General features: G+C 42.3%; 2 protein-coding genes across 4 annotated transcripts; both read right to left on the bottom strand.

The window, feature by feature from the left end:
• Positions 1-944: 944 nt before the first annotated feature.
• LOC311017741 (prostaglandin E synthase 3-like) lies at positions 945-4,748 on the bottom strand. Its single transcript, XM_084016314.1, has 8 exons — positions 4,593-4,748; positions 3,190-3,303; positions 3,007-3,076; positions 2,796-2,894; positions 2,599-2,688; positions 1,910-1,966; positions 1,705-1,732; positions 945-1,594 (listed from the first exon to the last, which is right to left on the bottom strand). Coding segments are annotated over exons 1-8 (480 nt in total). The 5' UTR covers positions 4,595-4,748; the 3' UTR covers positions 945-1,574.
• Positions 4,749-7,049: 2,301 nt separating this feature from the next.
• On the bottom strand, positions 7,050-16,005 carry naca (nascent polypeptide associated complex subunit alpha). Of its 3 annotated transcripts, XM_084015105.1 has the most exons (9): positions 15,934-16,005; positions 15,281-15,355; positions 11,935-12,930; positions 8,603-8,688; positions 8,244-8,321; positions 8,012-8,158; positions 7,632-7,760; positions 7,421-7,543; positions 7,050-7,167 (listed from the first exon to the last, which is right to left on the bottom strand). In XM_084015105.1, exons 2-9 carry the CDS (start codon positions 15,348-15,350, stop codon positions 7,153-7,155), a joined length of 1,644 nt encoding a protein of 547 aa, XP_083871231.1. In that variant the 5' UTR covers positions 15,351-15,355; positions 15,934-16,005; the 3' UTR covers positions 7,050-7,152. The 3 variants fall into 3 exon arrangements, with proteins under 3 accessions (XP_083871231.1, XP_083871232.1, XP_083871230.1); XM_084015106.1 differs by lacking the exon at positions 11,935-12,930; XM_084015104.1 differs by lacking the exons at positions 11,935-12,930; positions 15,281-15,355; positions 15,934-16,005 and adding exons at positions 9,199-9,985; positions 10,031-10,890.
• Between the last annotated feature and the right edge of the window lie 411 nt (positions 16,006-16,416).

The following is a 16,416-nucleotide window of genomic DNA, read 5'->3' as shown; positions in this document are numbered from 1 at the left end:
ACAGTGACTGTCAAAATGTACGCTTTTATTTTTAATGTGCTTCAGGGTGAAAACAGGAAACAAAGACTGCAAATTACAGTCACCTTTCTCGGAAATGACAGTTAGGAAATCAGGCCTGTAGAGGAAGTATGCTAATATGCTGGGCCGAAGGAGCTGCAGGTTTCAGGGTCCTAGCGCCAGAACACGGTAAGCCACACAACAATTATATTCAAGTAGAAATACTGGATTATAATTCAAACTAATCAACTTTATTACCGTGGGGGGCGGGGGCAGTGTATTGTAAAAAAAATGATTATCAATGCACCTTATTGCAGAGATGGAGCCTTAAGGTTATTAATCTTAAAGGTTTACAGTTAAGTGTAATTACAGCAAATGTCCACTGGATTTCACCTGAAGGATCTGCACCCAGGTAAGCTCAACTTGCTCCTACAACAATTACCAATTTTTAAAAAAGGCACTCATTGAATTAAGGGAAACTTAAAACACAAGTCAAACGTAATTTAATAAAAAAAAAAGACATTTAAAATGATTCTTAAACAGTTTATTAGAAAGATGTAGACAATAAAAAAAGAATTTCCACTGTAATTCAACATTGTCTCCCCTTGTATTTTATTGACAGTGCAAATATAATTTGGTCATTACACATCGCCGTATCATTCCGGCACGCCCCCCCACCAAGAAGGGAGGCTCTTTCTAGATGAACAAACGGAAAGAACCTGGAGAATAGCAACAAACCACGTGACGCCGAGGCCCAATTTAAGTCTCGAGCCTCGTTATCAGTTGCAAAACACTTCACCTTGCTTCTGCAGTCTAACATGAGTGTGTGTGTTAGCTGGGTATGGAGAGAAGAACTGTTAAGATAGTTAATATGTAGAATCCATTCAGAGTACCAAAGCAGGTGATGAACTGGGAAGATGCTGCAATGATTTAGCTATAGTCCAATTTTACAAACATTAAACAAGAAGTAAAGGGAAACATGTAAGCTGAAAGGTTAAGCCACGGAAACAAAGACTGGCTTCCTGGATATCTAATTTACGGCACATGGAAGGCTTTAGAGGAACCCAATCAATAAATGTAACTAGTTCTTATGATGTACATAGCTAGTGTTTTTTTTTTTAATCCAAAAGATAAACTACACTGGTCAACTTACTTTAAAAAACCACAACATTGGGAATGGGTGGGCCTAATCATTTTTAAACCACAATTAATCCGCAAACTAATTGTAACTCCGTATATAACACGTATTGCTCAGTTGAGAACAACTACACAGCTTTTTTTTTTTTCCAACAAATGATGTGTGCTTACTTGTAATATTTAACAGTAAAACAAGATGCCCAAAAAAGGTGCAGTACAGCAAATGGAAGTGGAGATAGCTGCTCTGTACAATACCATGCATATCAACCTTCAGTGTACTGATCGGTCAAGAGTTTGGAGCCGAGGCTATGGATTTTAAATATGGCTACTGACTCATATGTACAGTTGTTTGTCACTGCCTTCGATTTTCAAGATATACATTTGTTATGATTCCTCTTGCCTTCTGTTCTTCCATCTTCTTTCCAGAGTCTTACAGTCATCTATTCCAAATCTGGCATTTCTTAAAAAAAAAAAAAAAAAGGAGCAGAAATTACATTAAAACCAGACAACAAGACAAAATTAAACGTGTAAGCTTTCACATGCATACACAATTGATTCATAAATACTTACTCTCGTCATCGCTATCTGCAGACTCCTCCTAAAAAAGAGATAGGGTTTAAAAATTATAGGCGTTAAAACCTGATTTAATGGTTCACTACAATAACATGACAGGCCTTTACTAAGATGCTGATAAATATCTGATTAATTATCACTTTTTATTCCTGATTATAAGCTCAATGCTTAGAAATGAAGTAAAAACATAAAAGATTCTTACATCCTCTGCACCATCTAGATCAGGCAGGTCATCCTCACCTCCCATGTTGTTCATCATCTGCAATATTAAACCCAAAATGATTGTCCATTAAAAAAAAAAGTTTCTCCTTAAACAAATCCTGAAATCATCCTGAGCACTCAAAGCAGAACAACGGAGCATCTCTCTCAAAAAGCCACAAAGAATTATCAAATAACTATAATAAAAATATTTAGAGTTGAATTTTCCTACAGCGGTTAATACGTCTAACAGCTTACAGCAAGATTATAGGGATGTACCAATCTCACCGTTTTCCTCATGGTACCAATCACTGTATCATATTATTGGCAAATATCAAGCATGTTTACTTAAAATCTAAGTGATATTTTAAGTGTGAAACATTCAGTTTATATAAATATCAAATTGGGACTGTGTGCCATCAGTTTTCAGAAGGGAAAACTGAAAAACCTTCAATCAAAAATGTAAAAACATTCAATTCCATCATTTTGTTCCACATTATTTAAGCATATATTTTGGGTTTTGGCCAAATGCCGTGACTGGGTTTTTTTCTGGGGTGGGGCTTGTTTGTGACTTTGACTGATGGTATTAAAAGCAACAATTTAGAAAAGGCTCTTAAATTTCGTCCAACTTTTAACATCTTCTAAGGTAATCAGGAATGACTTCACCCTCACTAATCAATACAGAGTGCTTACGTCTGAGAATTGATCGAAGTTGCCCATCTCCTCATCCGAGTCATCCTCCCAGTCCTTCCAGTTGTTGAAGTCGACACTAAGCCAACTCAGCTGTGAAAACACAACAGCATTTTCCCATTTACATGAATCAGATGTTAACTGTTCACATTTATGACTCACTCTGCTTTACATTTAACCACCGTTTGTGTATAACTGACCTTGGCTTTCTCTTTCGTTAGCCTCGGCCACGGCTTCCCTGGCTGTGCTTTTCTTAAATAGCACAACACTGAGCGGTCTGTGCGTTTAAGTTTGGATTCCTGCATTGAAATAGAAAGAAAATGTATCATTGTGAGTGTCAGTCTGCTTTATGTACAATGCAATCTATAATAGCATCTAAATATTTGAAAGATTATTAATCATGTAACTCACATTTTCATCGATGGCTTCAAAAAGGTCTATTTCATTCTCATGTTTGACATTGTCAGTTCCTCCGAGACAACTGGGGGGGAAAAAAGAGAAAAACATCTTCACTTGTAAGAACATTTAACAGTAAATTCATGGTTAAATACAACTCGAGGTCTTTACTGAGAATCAACATGAGACAAAACGTACCTGAAAGCACACTTTGCTTTATCAAAATTGATTTTAACATCTTTGCTGTCTGCTACACAGAACTCTATAAAAACAGAGTCCCTCCTATCGTACCACTTTGCAGTTGCTGGATGCCTGTGAAGAAACATGGAGGATGTGAATATCAACACATATATAACATATAATATATATATACATTCAGTCTGTCACAAAACATGAATAGTTTACTAGATAAATGTACTTATAGACAGAGAAAAACTGCCAAATTTTCCTATTTTGTGTACAACAGAGCAACTCATCTGACCCACAACTGTGCATTAAAAATGCATGATACAGATCACCATGCTGGTAACAGGTGAGGCAGCCTTCAGGCATCAAAAAGCCTCGGTATCAGGTTGCCACAGTGCATCCAGTTACACAATGTACTCCTCAAAAAGTGGAGAACATATGCGGAGCCTGACGAATCAAATCCACAGTTTTGGGTGGGTATCAGCCCCTAAAGCTCCCCGGCTATACATTATTGTATTTTTTTAAAAACATAGGTGCAAAAGTATTCATCATTGCATGAAGATAGGCGAGATGGATGTCTTAAAGTTTAACACGAGTGAAGCTCAATTTAATTCAAGATCAGTTAGAAGAGAAGAATTCATTGTGTTCAAATGACGCGTGCATGAGGGACAGACCGGCACTAATCAGTTAACGACTCAGTGACTTCAGGTTTATTAATAAAGTTAATATTTATTTTATTCAGTGAACTCTTCTGCACGACACAATATTGCTCTTGGCATTTAAAACTGACAACATAAAACAATGAAATCATTAGCTAAATCCTCTTAGCGTTGCACGTTAACGTGCAGCAGGCGAGGCAGTTGCCGGGGCGCGTGGAAGCTAAGCGTTAAACGCAAAAAAAAAAAAAAAAAAAACGTTAATCACTTCGCGACATTGTGCTAGCTTCGCAGGTGCCTCCCTTGTTTTACGTTTGTAAAAACATAATAAATAAAAAAAAACGCAAAGAGACCCGATGCTAATCTTAAAGCTAGCCCCTCTGGACGGAATCGTTGAATGAACGCTCTTTTGCTAGCCGAAGCTAACAACGCTGAGCCACTACGTCCGTTAAGCCATGCGGTTGCACCTGGCCCGTGCTATTGGGGGCAGACGTAGGCGGATTTGTTTACCGGATAACGCCGGTTTAACAAGGTGCACTGTGTTATCCCACCTAGTCTATGAGGCCCAACGTGTTACCGTTAGTTTGCAGCCCATTGAGGCAAGGCCAACCTCCCGCCTTAGCGAGAGAAAAAAGCATGTTGTCACACGGCTAACGTTAGCTTAGCTCGCTAAGCTAAGCAGGTTGTTAACGTTACTATGGCGCTTTTCCCCACGTCCCGCTACCGTTGCCCTATCCGCCTTAACTTTCCACAACTTACATTCTCTTGACGTGAAGTAGGCTTTCCTTTTCCCCCCAAAAAAAGTCCGGTGGAAAGTGAAGGTGGATGTGCTGCACAAAAAAAAATAATGAACGCTTTGCCCACAAAACACAAGCAGCGCAAACGCCTCTAGCAGCACGGTGGACTCTACTCCGGATCTTCCTGCGTATCCCGCGATGAGAATGTCAGCGGTGACGTAGATGGAGCGTACTAGACGTTTCTAGAGGTTTTCGGCTGTACGGGTGTGCGCGCGGGCGACGGGGGAAGAAGAAGAAGAAGGAGGCATCGTTGTAATCTGATGTGGAACCAATCCAACGTGATTTGCAACGGTTTTCGTACCACGGTACCACCCAGCGTGGTCGCCTCGACTAACCTGAACGTTGGGGCGAACACAATGTACAGATTCATCCGGTTGCGTTTCAGATTATGTTTCAGATAATCCCCGATTATATTAACAGAAAGCAAGGCTGTGGTATAGATTACGTATATTTTCAATTGGCTGCATTTACCAGAGGTTTCGGTACACGCTATACGGTAAATATATCTGGAATAATTACACAAAACAATGTAAAATGGGCAAGACAGCACAATATATTATTTATATTATATTATAATATATAATTATATTATACAAGGCCAATTAAAGACAACAAATACCATAATTATCAATTAATTCCCACATTAATCTGTCGATAACTTTCTAGATTAATAATTCGGTCTAAAAAAATAAAAAAATAAATCATTTTAATAAAAATATAAATTTACCATCACAGATGATACATATCGGCAACTATTTAGAAAATCAAAATTCTTCATTTAAACAATGAAGCGATAATTAAATATAATTTGTGATTCAATCATAAAAATGACACTAAAGGCTCCATTTTCTGTTATGGGTCACTTGAAGTCACATTACTCACTTGATTTCAGATTTGAGTTGAACAGAGAGAAGTTTCATCAGCTGAACGGATGGATGTAAAGGAGGGAAGAAGCAATGAGGAAAACACGTTTTTGAGTAAAGGGGGACTTTAAAATGTGTCCCCACATCGACAGTTTATGGATTTTTAGGATTACAAATTGTAACTCAAAGTGTTGCACACAATTGGTATGTGGCGTTTGAAAGATGTAGGAAGCTCTAATAAACAGGAGGATCCAAATGTTTAATTAGCGCCACACATGTTAAAGACTACCATGCAGGGTATCTTGATGTATCCATGATGGAAATGGATCTAAATCCGAGTGATTTATCACAGGTGCGATACAAAAATGGTGTTCTTTTTATTTTAACCTGCAGTCTGCTTTCAATGCAGCAAGCATAATGGCTGTCGCTGGTCATCCCTTTGTATCTGTGGGAATTCAGCATTGGTATCAGTCTTGACAAATAGTGCAGCAGCCCCCTTTTAAAAATCAACTCATTGACAAGCAGGTTCTCGGGTGGGCAGGGTCAAACAAAGCTTTTACTCAAATATAAATTAATTGGAGACTATTTAACTAAATATATTGTCCAAATTCAGCAGTACTCACCGAAAGGCATTGTGTCCAGAGAAACATCTTTAAAAAATAGGCTTTAGTGAGTAAGGAAATGTATTTAAGTATTCTAAGCATCTTTAACCAATTTACGGTCTTCACCAACTTTACTGTATGTCTGTCGGTCTGTGGAATAGTGCAACACCATTTACAGGACTGTGGATGCATCAGCCCCATGCATCAAACCATCTGGGGAACTAATAACATTTAGATGAATTCATATAAAAACAGCTGCATGGGCTACTAGATCAAAAAACTACACAGGGAACCTTTAAGTATAGTTTTGAGCCAATTTTGATGCCTTTCCACTCATCCGATTACATATTAGCATTGCATAAAATGTACAATAAAACACATTGAGACCATTCCCTCCCTTTATTGGTGCATGACCTCTAGAAGAGTGTAGTTGGGGCAGCTTGTTACATTTCAGATTTGACTTGTTGCACCTCAACTAAAGATCTCCCGTCATAACGTTTCACAAATTTCACACAAAAATATATAAGTTAACAAAAAAAATGGATGTAGCAGAGCTTCTCTTTCATATTCATCATATCTGATCAACTCTGGATTTAGATTTTAGTGTTTTTATGGTCAGATTTCAAGGATGGGTCATATTTATTAAGCTGCCAACAGGCTGCCACAGTGGTTTAGTGCACAGTGAAAGCCTTAAATTTACTCTTAATCCTGGGACTTTGTAGGAACTGGTCCAACGCAATGCTGGGATTGGTCCAGCTCATGATCCTTAAATAATCAAACTTAACCGTAAATAATCATATGTGAGAATAGAAAACAGAACTAAGAATCTATATTAAGCAGCATGTTCAGTCTCTGGTTTAGAGATGCCTGCCCTCTAAAAAAATCAATCAATCCTGCAACCAAACCACAAATAAAAGCCCCACCATTTTTCAATGACGTGCAAAAACATAAAAATTTCATTTTATCAAGCCACAACTTTATTTCCATCTTGGGTATAAATTGTATAAATGAGCTTAAATCAGCAACCTGTCTTCAACCCTTTGTTGCTAGGGTCCCGTTACATCGTCAACTCCTGCAAGAAGGAAAAAAGAAAAGAAAAAACGATTAACATGTCTTAATTACTTTTTTGCCCCATTTAAATAATTTCTCTCTTCTCAGGACAGAAAGGGTGGCTTCAGGATACTCAGAAGAACGAAAGTCACTGTATCAATCATCACTGAAGAGTTCGTCATACACATTTAAAAAGATCGGATCAAACCATTTTAAGGCTTACTGAATAAAGACTCCGCTATTGTACTAAAACAAGTTTTTTTGTTTAAACGTACCATAATAGCGTTGACGATGTCGTTGTTGTTGTTTTTCAGGGCCCGTACAGCCTTCGCCCGCGACACGTTTGCTTGCGACATAACGAGTTCGATGTCCTTGACCTCCACTCCAGTCTCATCCACCTATAAAAAACAAAGGGCAAAGATTTGTTATATCTCACGTTAAGACATGTCCTTGCATGTCCATCGTCACTTGGATAAAACCGCTTACCTCTTCTTCTTCGCTCTCCTCCTGTACTGTTGGCGTCTGTGTGTTTTCCTGGATGTTTGATACAGCTTCTCCCTGTACCTTGAATTTTTCTGCGGCAGCCAGCTGGGCTTGCTGGGAAAGATCTTCAATCTAGAGAACAAAGCATCAAATAAGATACCAACACAACATTATTTAGCAGACCATTTTCAACCGGGGGGGCTTTTTGTACAGTTGACCATCTCGGTGGCAACATCACCTGGATCTTTCAATCAGTAATCAGCTGATTGAAACATCTTTCAATCAGTAATCATCTGCCTTATAAAAAAAAGTCAAGTGCAATCACTTGACAGCTCTACAAGGGACAAAGACTGAACTGGCCAATATTGATTTTTGCTACATACCTTAGCTTCACCAAAGACGATGTATGTGTCTGATGCCGGGCTCTTGTAGACGTCTGGTTTGGTAATAACGAACAAGATGTTCTTTGACTTGCGAATGGTGACCCTGGTGACCCCCGTTACCTGCCTGAGACCAAGCTTTGACATTGCCTGTAAGAAATACAAAGGATTTTACAAATGTGGCTGATTGAAAAAAAGGCAGAAAAGTGCAACAACATAAAAGATAATTTATTACCTTTCGTGCTTTTTTCTCACTGCGACTCTGTTTGGCTTTGCTGACTGGCTCCTCGTCGATTTCAGCGGCTGCTGCAAGCTGCAAGACAGAATATTCATCCACATTTTATGTAGAGTAAATGCAGACCAAAAGGAGTCGGGTGGGTTTGATGTAATGCTAGTGATTGTGTTAACACTTTCTCTTCTCAGGACAGAAAGGGTGGCTTCAGGAGGCTCAGAAGAACGAAAGTCACTGTATTAATCATCACTGAAGAGTTACGGGACAAACAACGTCCACTCAAAGTGTTTCACCTTGTTAAAATGTTCTCTCTTGTTTAGGTTAAATTCAGAACGATATTCAAGGCGGGACAGAACTCTCACCTGAGCTTGCTGCGTCTGTGTCTGTGCAGAATCCTGTTCCTCCAGCTCAGGGACTGAGTCATCGCTGTCTGATTCTGTACCGGATCCTACAGAGACAACATGCCAACTATTAGATACATGTTTACATGCAAGTCATGAAATATGCTGCATCAATCCTGGGGAATGAAAATAGGCAGGTTTATATGGATTCAAAATACAACATTTGTTACATGGGATACCTTGTCGTTATATCTACCTAACATGTTGAAAACTTCATGTAAATCTGCAATACCCAATTCCTCTTCTTAGTTAACCTCAATTCTTATTCATTATGTACCCTGTAGTATGTTGAAAACTCAAACCTCCTATCCAATACCACATTCACCGGACCAAAGTAGACATCCTAACGGGGGAAATAAGAACGGCGCAGTATGGCGGCCAACAGAGCTGACTGCATCCAATAACCAAAGCATCCATTAAACAACTAATCAGCATCTTTGAGAAAGGACAATTTCTGTGAAGTAAAAGTGAATGACATTTATGCATCCGAGCAGTTTCTAGAACGTAGTGACAGTTGGAAAACAGATGGCACAAAAAGGAGAGAAAGAAGAAAATACCCTTGTCGTTCTTGATCACAGGCTCCACCTTGACTGGGGTTTTAGCAGTTGTAGGGGCAGGTTTGGGTGACGAGATGGATTCAGAAGGAGTCTTACCAATAACCTCAACCTCAGGTTTAACAGGGGCAGGTCTTGCAAGGGCCTCAGCAAATGTGAGTTTATGGGGAGCTGGGGCAGGTTTGGGCTCGGGAACTGGCTTCGCGACCTCGACGGGGGCAGGTTTGGGCTCGGGAACTGGCTTTGCGACCTCAACGAGGGCAGGTTTGGGCTCTGGAACTGGCTTTGCAACCTCGACGGGGGCAGGTTTGGGCTCGGGAACTGGCTTCGCAACCTCGACGGGGGCAGGTTTGGGCTCGGGAACTGGCTTCGCAACCTCGACGGGGGCAGGTTTGGGCTCGGGAGCTGGCTTCGCAACCTCGACGGGGGCAGGTTTGGGCTCGGGAGCTGGCTTCGCAACCTCGACGGGGGCAGGTTTGGGCTCGGGAGCTGGCTTCGCAACCTCGACGGGGGCAGGTTTGGGCTCGGGAGCTGGCTTCGCAACCTCAACAGGGGCAGGTTTGGCCGTGACAGCTGGCTTAACCTCGACGGGAGCGGGTTTTGCCTCGGCAGCTGGCTTAACAACCTCAACGGGAGCGGGTTTGGCCACAGCAGCTGGCTTAACCTCGACGGGAGCAGGTTTTGCCTCGGCAGCTGGCTTAACAACCTCGACGGGAGCGGGTTTGGCCACATCAGCTGGCTTAACAACCTCAACGGGAGCGGGTTTGGCCACATCAGCTGGCTTAACAACCTCAACGGGAGCAGGTTTGGCCACAGCAGCTGGCTTAACAACCACAACGGGAGCGGGTTTGGCCTCGGCAGCTGGCTTGACCTCAACAGGAGCAGGTTTGGCCTCGGCAACTGGCTTAACAACCTCAATGGGAGCGGGTTTGGCCTCGGCAACTGGCTTAACAACCTCAATGGGAGCGGGTTTGGCCTCTGCAACTGGCTTAACAACCTCAATGGGAGCGGGTTTGGCCTCTGCAACTGGCTTAACAACCTCAATGGGAGCGGGTTTGGCCTCTGCAACTGGCTTAACAACCTCAATGGGAGCGGGTTTGGCCTCTGCAACTGGCTTAACAATCTCAATGGGAGCGGGTTTGGCCTCTGCAACTTGCTTGACCTCAACGGGAGCAGGTTTGGCCTCGGCAGCTGGCTTAACCTCAATAGGAGCGGGTTTGGCCTCGGCAACTGGTTTTACAACCTCAACTGGAACGGGTTTGGCCACAGCAGTTGGCTTAGCAACCTCAACTGGAGTAGGTTTGCTTTGGGGGGGTTTCACAACAGACTCTATATCAGTCTTTGATTTGGATGCCATCTTAGTAACCTCTACAGAGGGTAGGGGTTCTGAAATTTGAATTGGCTTCTCTGGTGGGATAAGTGGTGGGAGATCATCATCAGCAGCTGCAATAACAGGGGCAGTTATTGATGAAGCCGTCTTAAATTCAACAGATGTGGGAGGGCTAGAGGCAAGGGTTTCTGAAAATGAAAGTGGAGGTGCCACAGCAGGCTTTGAGGTAACTTTAAAAGCAACTGGAGCTGCAACAGGCTTTGCAGCAGCTTGTGAGGGTTTGTTTGGCTCAGCTGAGGCAGGTTTAGCTTCAAATACAGTTTGCTTGAGGCTAGCCTCAACTGGTTTTTCATTTGCAGGCATGACCTTGGAATCCACTGGGGAAGGCACAAATGCCTCTCCTTTCTTAGCCTTTCCTTGTTTACCAGCCTTAACAACCTTTGGGGTGAAGCGGTTAGCCTGATGAGCAGGAGCGCTTCCAGGTGAGGTAGCTAGGGGAGATGGCACAGGCGACAGGGGGGTAGTAGAAGGAGATTTTGGTGATGTGGGAGAGGAGGACGAGGCCGACATAGAGGAGCGTTTTCTTCTTCCAGGGACAGCCTTGGGGGCAGAGGAACCCTGAGCACCCTTGGCATCTTTGCCTTTGGATTTTGCATGACCAGAAGCTGCCTGAGGTTTCTGGGTGGGAGCTGGGGCAGGAGGTGTAGCTGAATAGAAAAATCATGATTTACATTTTTTGACGGGTGTGGGGGGAAGACTTCCTCATGCGGGTTAAATAATCACAACGCAAGACGCAGTCTCCTTGCTGAGGGTTAGGAAAAAGACACCTGTCCAACTGTCTGATGCAAAATGCCACTCAAAATGCACAGTTCACACCATTTCCACACAGAAACCCACAGTCTATATTTAGTCAGGATGCAATTAGGATAAAAAAGAAAATCATATTTTTAATGGATATCACATAATGATCCCTAACCGCAAGTGTACCACTGAACTGATTGTTAAAAAGGTAAAACTGACTGCCCATTGGCCAAATGGATGAACTTTTCCCAATCCTATGCAATTAAAATAAGTTATTTCCTCTGAAATATGTCTAAATCGAAATGTATTAGAATGTATATAGATTTTGTAAACAAACCAGTACCTGACCACAGGTTATAAAAAATAAAATAAAATCTACCGATTAGCAAAGACCTCAACGTTACAGATGTGGACAAATATAAAACTTGAAATAACCAAAGACTCAGTGACAAAACCAATAACAGAAAGCAGAAGCATTGAACTTTTGTTCATTTGAACTGGTTCCACTAGTGTTACCTGAGGAATAAAACAACCAACCAGATGAAAGCGGTGTATTCAAATGATTCAAAAAGTTGGGAGGGAAGTGCTGCTTATCAGGATAAACCAACCTGACAGGTGGCAAGTGGAATGACGAACTTCACATTTGGAGGACTCCTTTGACTGAATGGCCTTGGAGAGAAGTGGTACATCTTTCTTGTCAAGATCTTCTTTTTGAGTGGCCACATCAACATTCATATCAGGCAATACTTTATCTTGAGCCGCGTCCAGGCATAGATTTCTCGACTCTTCTACTTCCGTCTTTGGGTCATTGGTTTCCATCACATCTTCACCGGAGTCTTCAGGAGCAGGTTGTTTCGGAACATCAGGAGTTTCTTCGCCCACTGCACTTGGCTCTTCTACAGAGGCCTTAGCTTCAAAAGAAACCTGCTCAACCTCTTGGATGGCCGACTTTTCAGCAGCAGGCACAGACTCCTGAGCTTGTACCTCCACATCTAGAGCTGCAGCCTGGGGCTCTTCTGAGGAAACAATGGGAGTCTCAGCAGAAGGCACAGATTCTTCAGGAACTGGCAAGTCAGTTGAAGCCTCTGCTGGATCAGCAGCCTCTGGCTCTGAGACAGGTGTCGCCACCAACCCAGTGTCTTCAGTCACCTCTGGCTGCGAGACCGGTGTCGCCGACCCAGTGTTTTCAGTCACCTCTGGCTGCGCGACAGGTGTCGCCGACCCAGTGTCTTCAGTCACCTCTGGCTGCGAGACAGGTGTCGCCGACCCAGTGTCTTCAGTCACCTCTGGCTGCGAGACAGGTGTCGCCGACCCAGTGTCTTCAGTCACCTCTGGCTGCGAGACAGGTGTAGCCGACCCAGTGTCTTCAGTCACCACTGGCTGCGAGACAGCCGTCACCAGCCCAGTGTCTTCAGTCTGCTCGGTCATGTCTTGAGTGGCAGCTACACCATTTTCTTGATCACTAGAAGTCTGAATGCTAGGTTCTTCGGGGGAGCCCATCTCTTGAGCAGGAACAGCGGTTTCTGGAGGAGTCTCCAGTGGGATTGACTTGTTCACAGGAATGGCCATCTCGGGAGGTGCAGAAGAATTCGATATGCCAATAGCTGATTAAGGAAAAGCAACACGAGTAACGGGGAGGGCAATCACAGTAGTTGTTCTGGGGAGCAATTTTACTTCCAATGTTAAGAGTTTCAGGAATACACCGTGAAGTGAAGAGAAATTGTGCTCAAACATGAACAGAAACGAGTTTGTGAGAAGTTAATCGATATGTTATTGGCTCTCGGTTTGCCAAAGTATAAAGGAGGAGGGGAGGTGTTAGGTGCAGTCAAGTAAAAGAAGAAAAATAATCCTACATCACAGACCCCATGCAGTGTCTTTTTTGCGAGATAAACACCACAGTACCTATGCACAACTATGCACGAGAAATAAGTTGAAATCGTATAAACTAAAGCTTTGAATTAACTAGCTCAGAATGTGTACATTATTAAAATGCTTCATGGCAAAGTCTATGAAGAGCCCTTTTCACAGCAGCCATTTTAAATAGTCATTGCAGGGTAAACAATGAAATTAATAACATATGGGCCAGGGTCCTAGTATTGTGCATGCTGTCCCACTGGAATGACCGACATTGATCAATTACACCTGTGTTACCCTGCAATGAGATGTCAAAATAGCTCCTTTGAAAACCAAGTCGACCGGTTGCAACTGACATTGCAATATTTTTTTCCTGCTAGTTATATTGAGATGTGAAAAACTGTCGGAATATTAACCCTCAATTTGGTCAAGCGATTTGACAGGAAAACCCTGTGCTCTAGTAAACAATTTAAAATAAACATTAGCTGTATAGTTGGGAATGGTGATGACAGTGCAGAAGGACTCACACCTACAAAATAAGGTTAACAACACAGGCTAGGTGTTTCTAAACGTGTTGAACGAGGACAGTCCACTCTGGTTGACAGTCATGCCTGGAGACCCATTCCTCCCCGCTGAGAGAGACGGCACAGCAAGCACAAGTCCACAGCCCAGCTGCGAGGTTCAGACCAAGGATGCTGAAAAGCTCATGGGCAAGGGCTTTCCAAGCTGACCTACTAGACACATGGAGGAAAATGTGCTCTGTGGGGTGGGGGGACACAGCGAGTTGAAGACTCCAGGCAGACAAGCCTTATCAGCAGCAGACAGGCAAAACGAGTAATACACCATATATTACTCTCTGCTTTTGACTGCCACTGTAACGTTCTGTAACGTTTGTCTGCAGCGGCGGACAGCCTGCCAAAATCACTGGCTCTTAGTTTAGGCAACAATCGATTTGATACGCAGCGGAGCTTTGTAGGAGTGAAGCACACATTTTAATTGTCAATATCGCAGGCGAGCGCGTTCATTTGATTGTGGGAGGTCATAATCGTGATTGCAATTAATATTTGATTAATTTTGGTGCACTAGGCCGAAGCATATCAGTATTTGTCATCATTAAGGAAACGCACAAAGTAATCTGAATTGCTCTGGATTCTTGTTGCCATGTAATTTGTATTTGCAAACAATGTGATGTTAAGCAGACCGTGCACACAATTTCCACAGCTATCACAAAAATGTATAAAAATATTTTATATGGAATGTGGTAATTGTTAAATGTATAATTCACTGTTGACAATTAAATTTTTTTCCCCCACCAGCACTCTAAACTGATATAAAACAAACTCAAACATCCAGGATAGAAGTCTTCAACTCGCATGAACAGACAAGTCCATTCTTCACTTTATAAACCAGTTATTGCCTAATTTTGTTACCCAATAAGGACCATGTACAATATGCTGACTTTCAAATTATTTCCACCATTAAATCACATTTTGATTTCTAGAGAAAAGTGTGTTGAACAGACCTTTATGTAATTAATTTTTTTATTTACTATTCTAAAAATTGCATTTTTAAAAAAGCAATAAAGAATGATCCATGTCCTAACTTCCAAGGGAACTTATATCTATGCAAATTAAGGTTGTGGCATTTTTTTGTGCACAGGGAAGACCATACATACATTCACACAAAACACACACAACACCATGCATTGTGTGCTGAAACCAGTTGTCAGTGCAAGTCACCACACACCATTGTGAGTTTGTGTAAATAAACAAAAGAGGGGTCCTGGATGACTCTTTTCAAGCCAAGGCACACACACTATAATGACCACGGCAGATCCCTGAGTGGGTTAACTACTGTTACATATGTCCCAGCACATGGCTGGTGACAGTCAAAATAACCATCACCTGTTACATCTGCTCAGTGCCAGGCCAGTCGAGGCAACGCAAACCACATAATTAGGCAATATTGCCCCCCCTTTCTGCCCAACAAATAACCATCCACAGACCCCTCTATGTGTTGAACACCCTGTTATCTGAGTTCCAGGACCCTTTAATATGCATAATGCATGCAGGTTTATGACGAGTTAAAAAATATACGAACCGGTCTCCACTTGAGGCTGCTGCATCTCCTGCTCGGTAACTGGGACCGTTTCTGTGGCTTCGCCGGGCATGGTTGCTGGGGGGGAGAGAGAGAGAAAGACAGGTTATTAACTGGAGCTCACACGCACGAGTGGCGTGAGACAAGTGTTGACGAGATCATTCCTGTGACACGTCCAACGGATCACTGACGTTGAGCAACTTAGTGATAGCCGGTTGAACAGGTGACGGAGCCCATGCTTTTAGCTCGGTCTATTGAAGCAACGTTAAGCTAATGCTAGCGTCGGGGTGGCTAGCCGTCTCTGACAGCTTCAACGGAGGGGAAGCTAACGGCGAGGAACTATGTCCGCCATGACTCGTTACCCTTAATTTAAAGTTGTCACACAGATAAAAAACCCAACGCTACTCGTCACGGGGCTCACTGCGGCCCTGACAAGGCTTACTAGTGGGGGTGCTGGAAGTCATCATGTTCCCCCATTTTGAACAGGTAATCGGCGGTACAACGGCGCATGTATCGCCAAACGGAGGCGCGGAAGAGGACACATATCTACGCCGACCTGACGACACCCCTTCACTTTAACACATGAAACGTTAAATGTAGACGTCTATACGCGAAAAACGACCAGATGATGTTGGATTATCCGCGGAGACACTCACCAACTTGGGGCGTTATATCCAAGATGGCTGTGAGAGAGAACTCCTGACCTCAGATTCACGGTAATATCCGGTTTAGAGCGGCGGGGTTCTTCTTCCGGGTTATTTAAAGGAATAGTAACTTATTTACTTTTTTGACCGTAAATAATCAAATTATTACGACAATTAAGAGAAACGTTCCAAAAAAAATAACGTAGTATCTCAAAATAATGAGACACTTTATCAAAAATAATAAATAACTTACCCAAAATGATGAGAAACGTGTGCCTTTTTTTCTGACCGGCGGAAATGGGCTTATACGATAGTACAACATGCTTACGATAGGTTTCTAAAAATAGATTTTTACGAAACTGTAAAGCTACGTAAAATGTTGAGTATGTGTATTTGCGTATTTTATGCTACTTTATATTTTTATATTTTGGGATCGTCAGTCAGTATCAAACCAACGGTCATCTGTTACTAGGGAGAAAAACAGTATAGTCACCT

The sequence above is a fragment of the Eutrigla gurnardus genome, assembly GCF_963514095.1.
Source record: "Eutrigla gurnardus genome assembly, chromosome: 8".
Classification (NCBI taxonomy): domain Eukaryota; kingdom Metazoa; phylum Chordata; class Actinopteri; order Perciformes; family Triglidae; genus Eutrigla; species Eutrigla gurnardus.
Note: the sequence above shows the minus strand (reverse complement) of the source record. Positions and strands in the feature narration are given on the sequence as shown.

Excerpts from the sequence above, each read along its gene's own strand:
- LOC311017741 (XM_084016314.1), bottom strand. Across the intron at positions 2,895-3,006 it reads TTGAAGCCATCGATGAAAAT|GAATCCAAACTTAAACGCAC; the intron begins GTGAGTTACATG and ends ATTTCAATGCAG. Across the intron at positions 2,689-2,795 it reads TAACGAAAGAGAAAGCCAAG|CTGAGTTGGCTTAGTGTCGA; the intron begins GTCAGTTATACA and ends GTGTTTTCACAG.
- naca (XM_084015104.1), bottom strand. The coding sequence starts at position 10,888 with ATGCCTGCAAATGAAAAACCAGTTGAGGCTAGCCTCAAGCAAACTGTA. Across the intron at positions 8,689-9,198 it reads TGTGATCAAGAACGACAAGG|GATCCGGTACAGAATCAGAC; the intron begins GTATTTTCTTCT and ends TTGTCTCTGTAG. Across the intron at positions 8,322-8,602 it reads CACAGACGCAGCAAGCTCAG|CTTGCAGCAGCCGCTGAAAT; the intron begins GTGAGAGTTCTG and ends TCTGTCTTGCAG.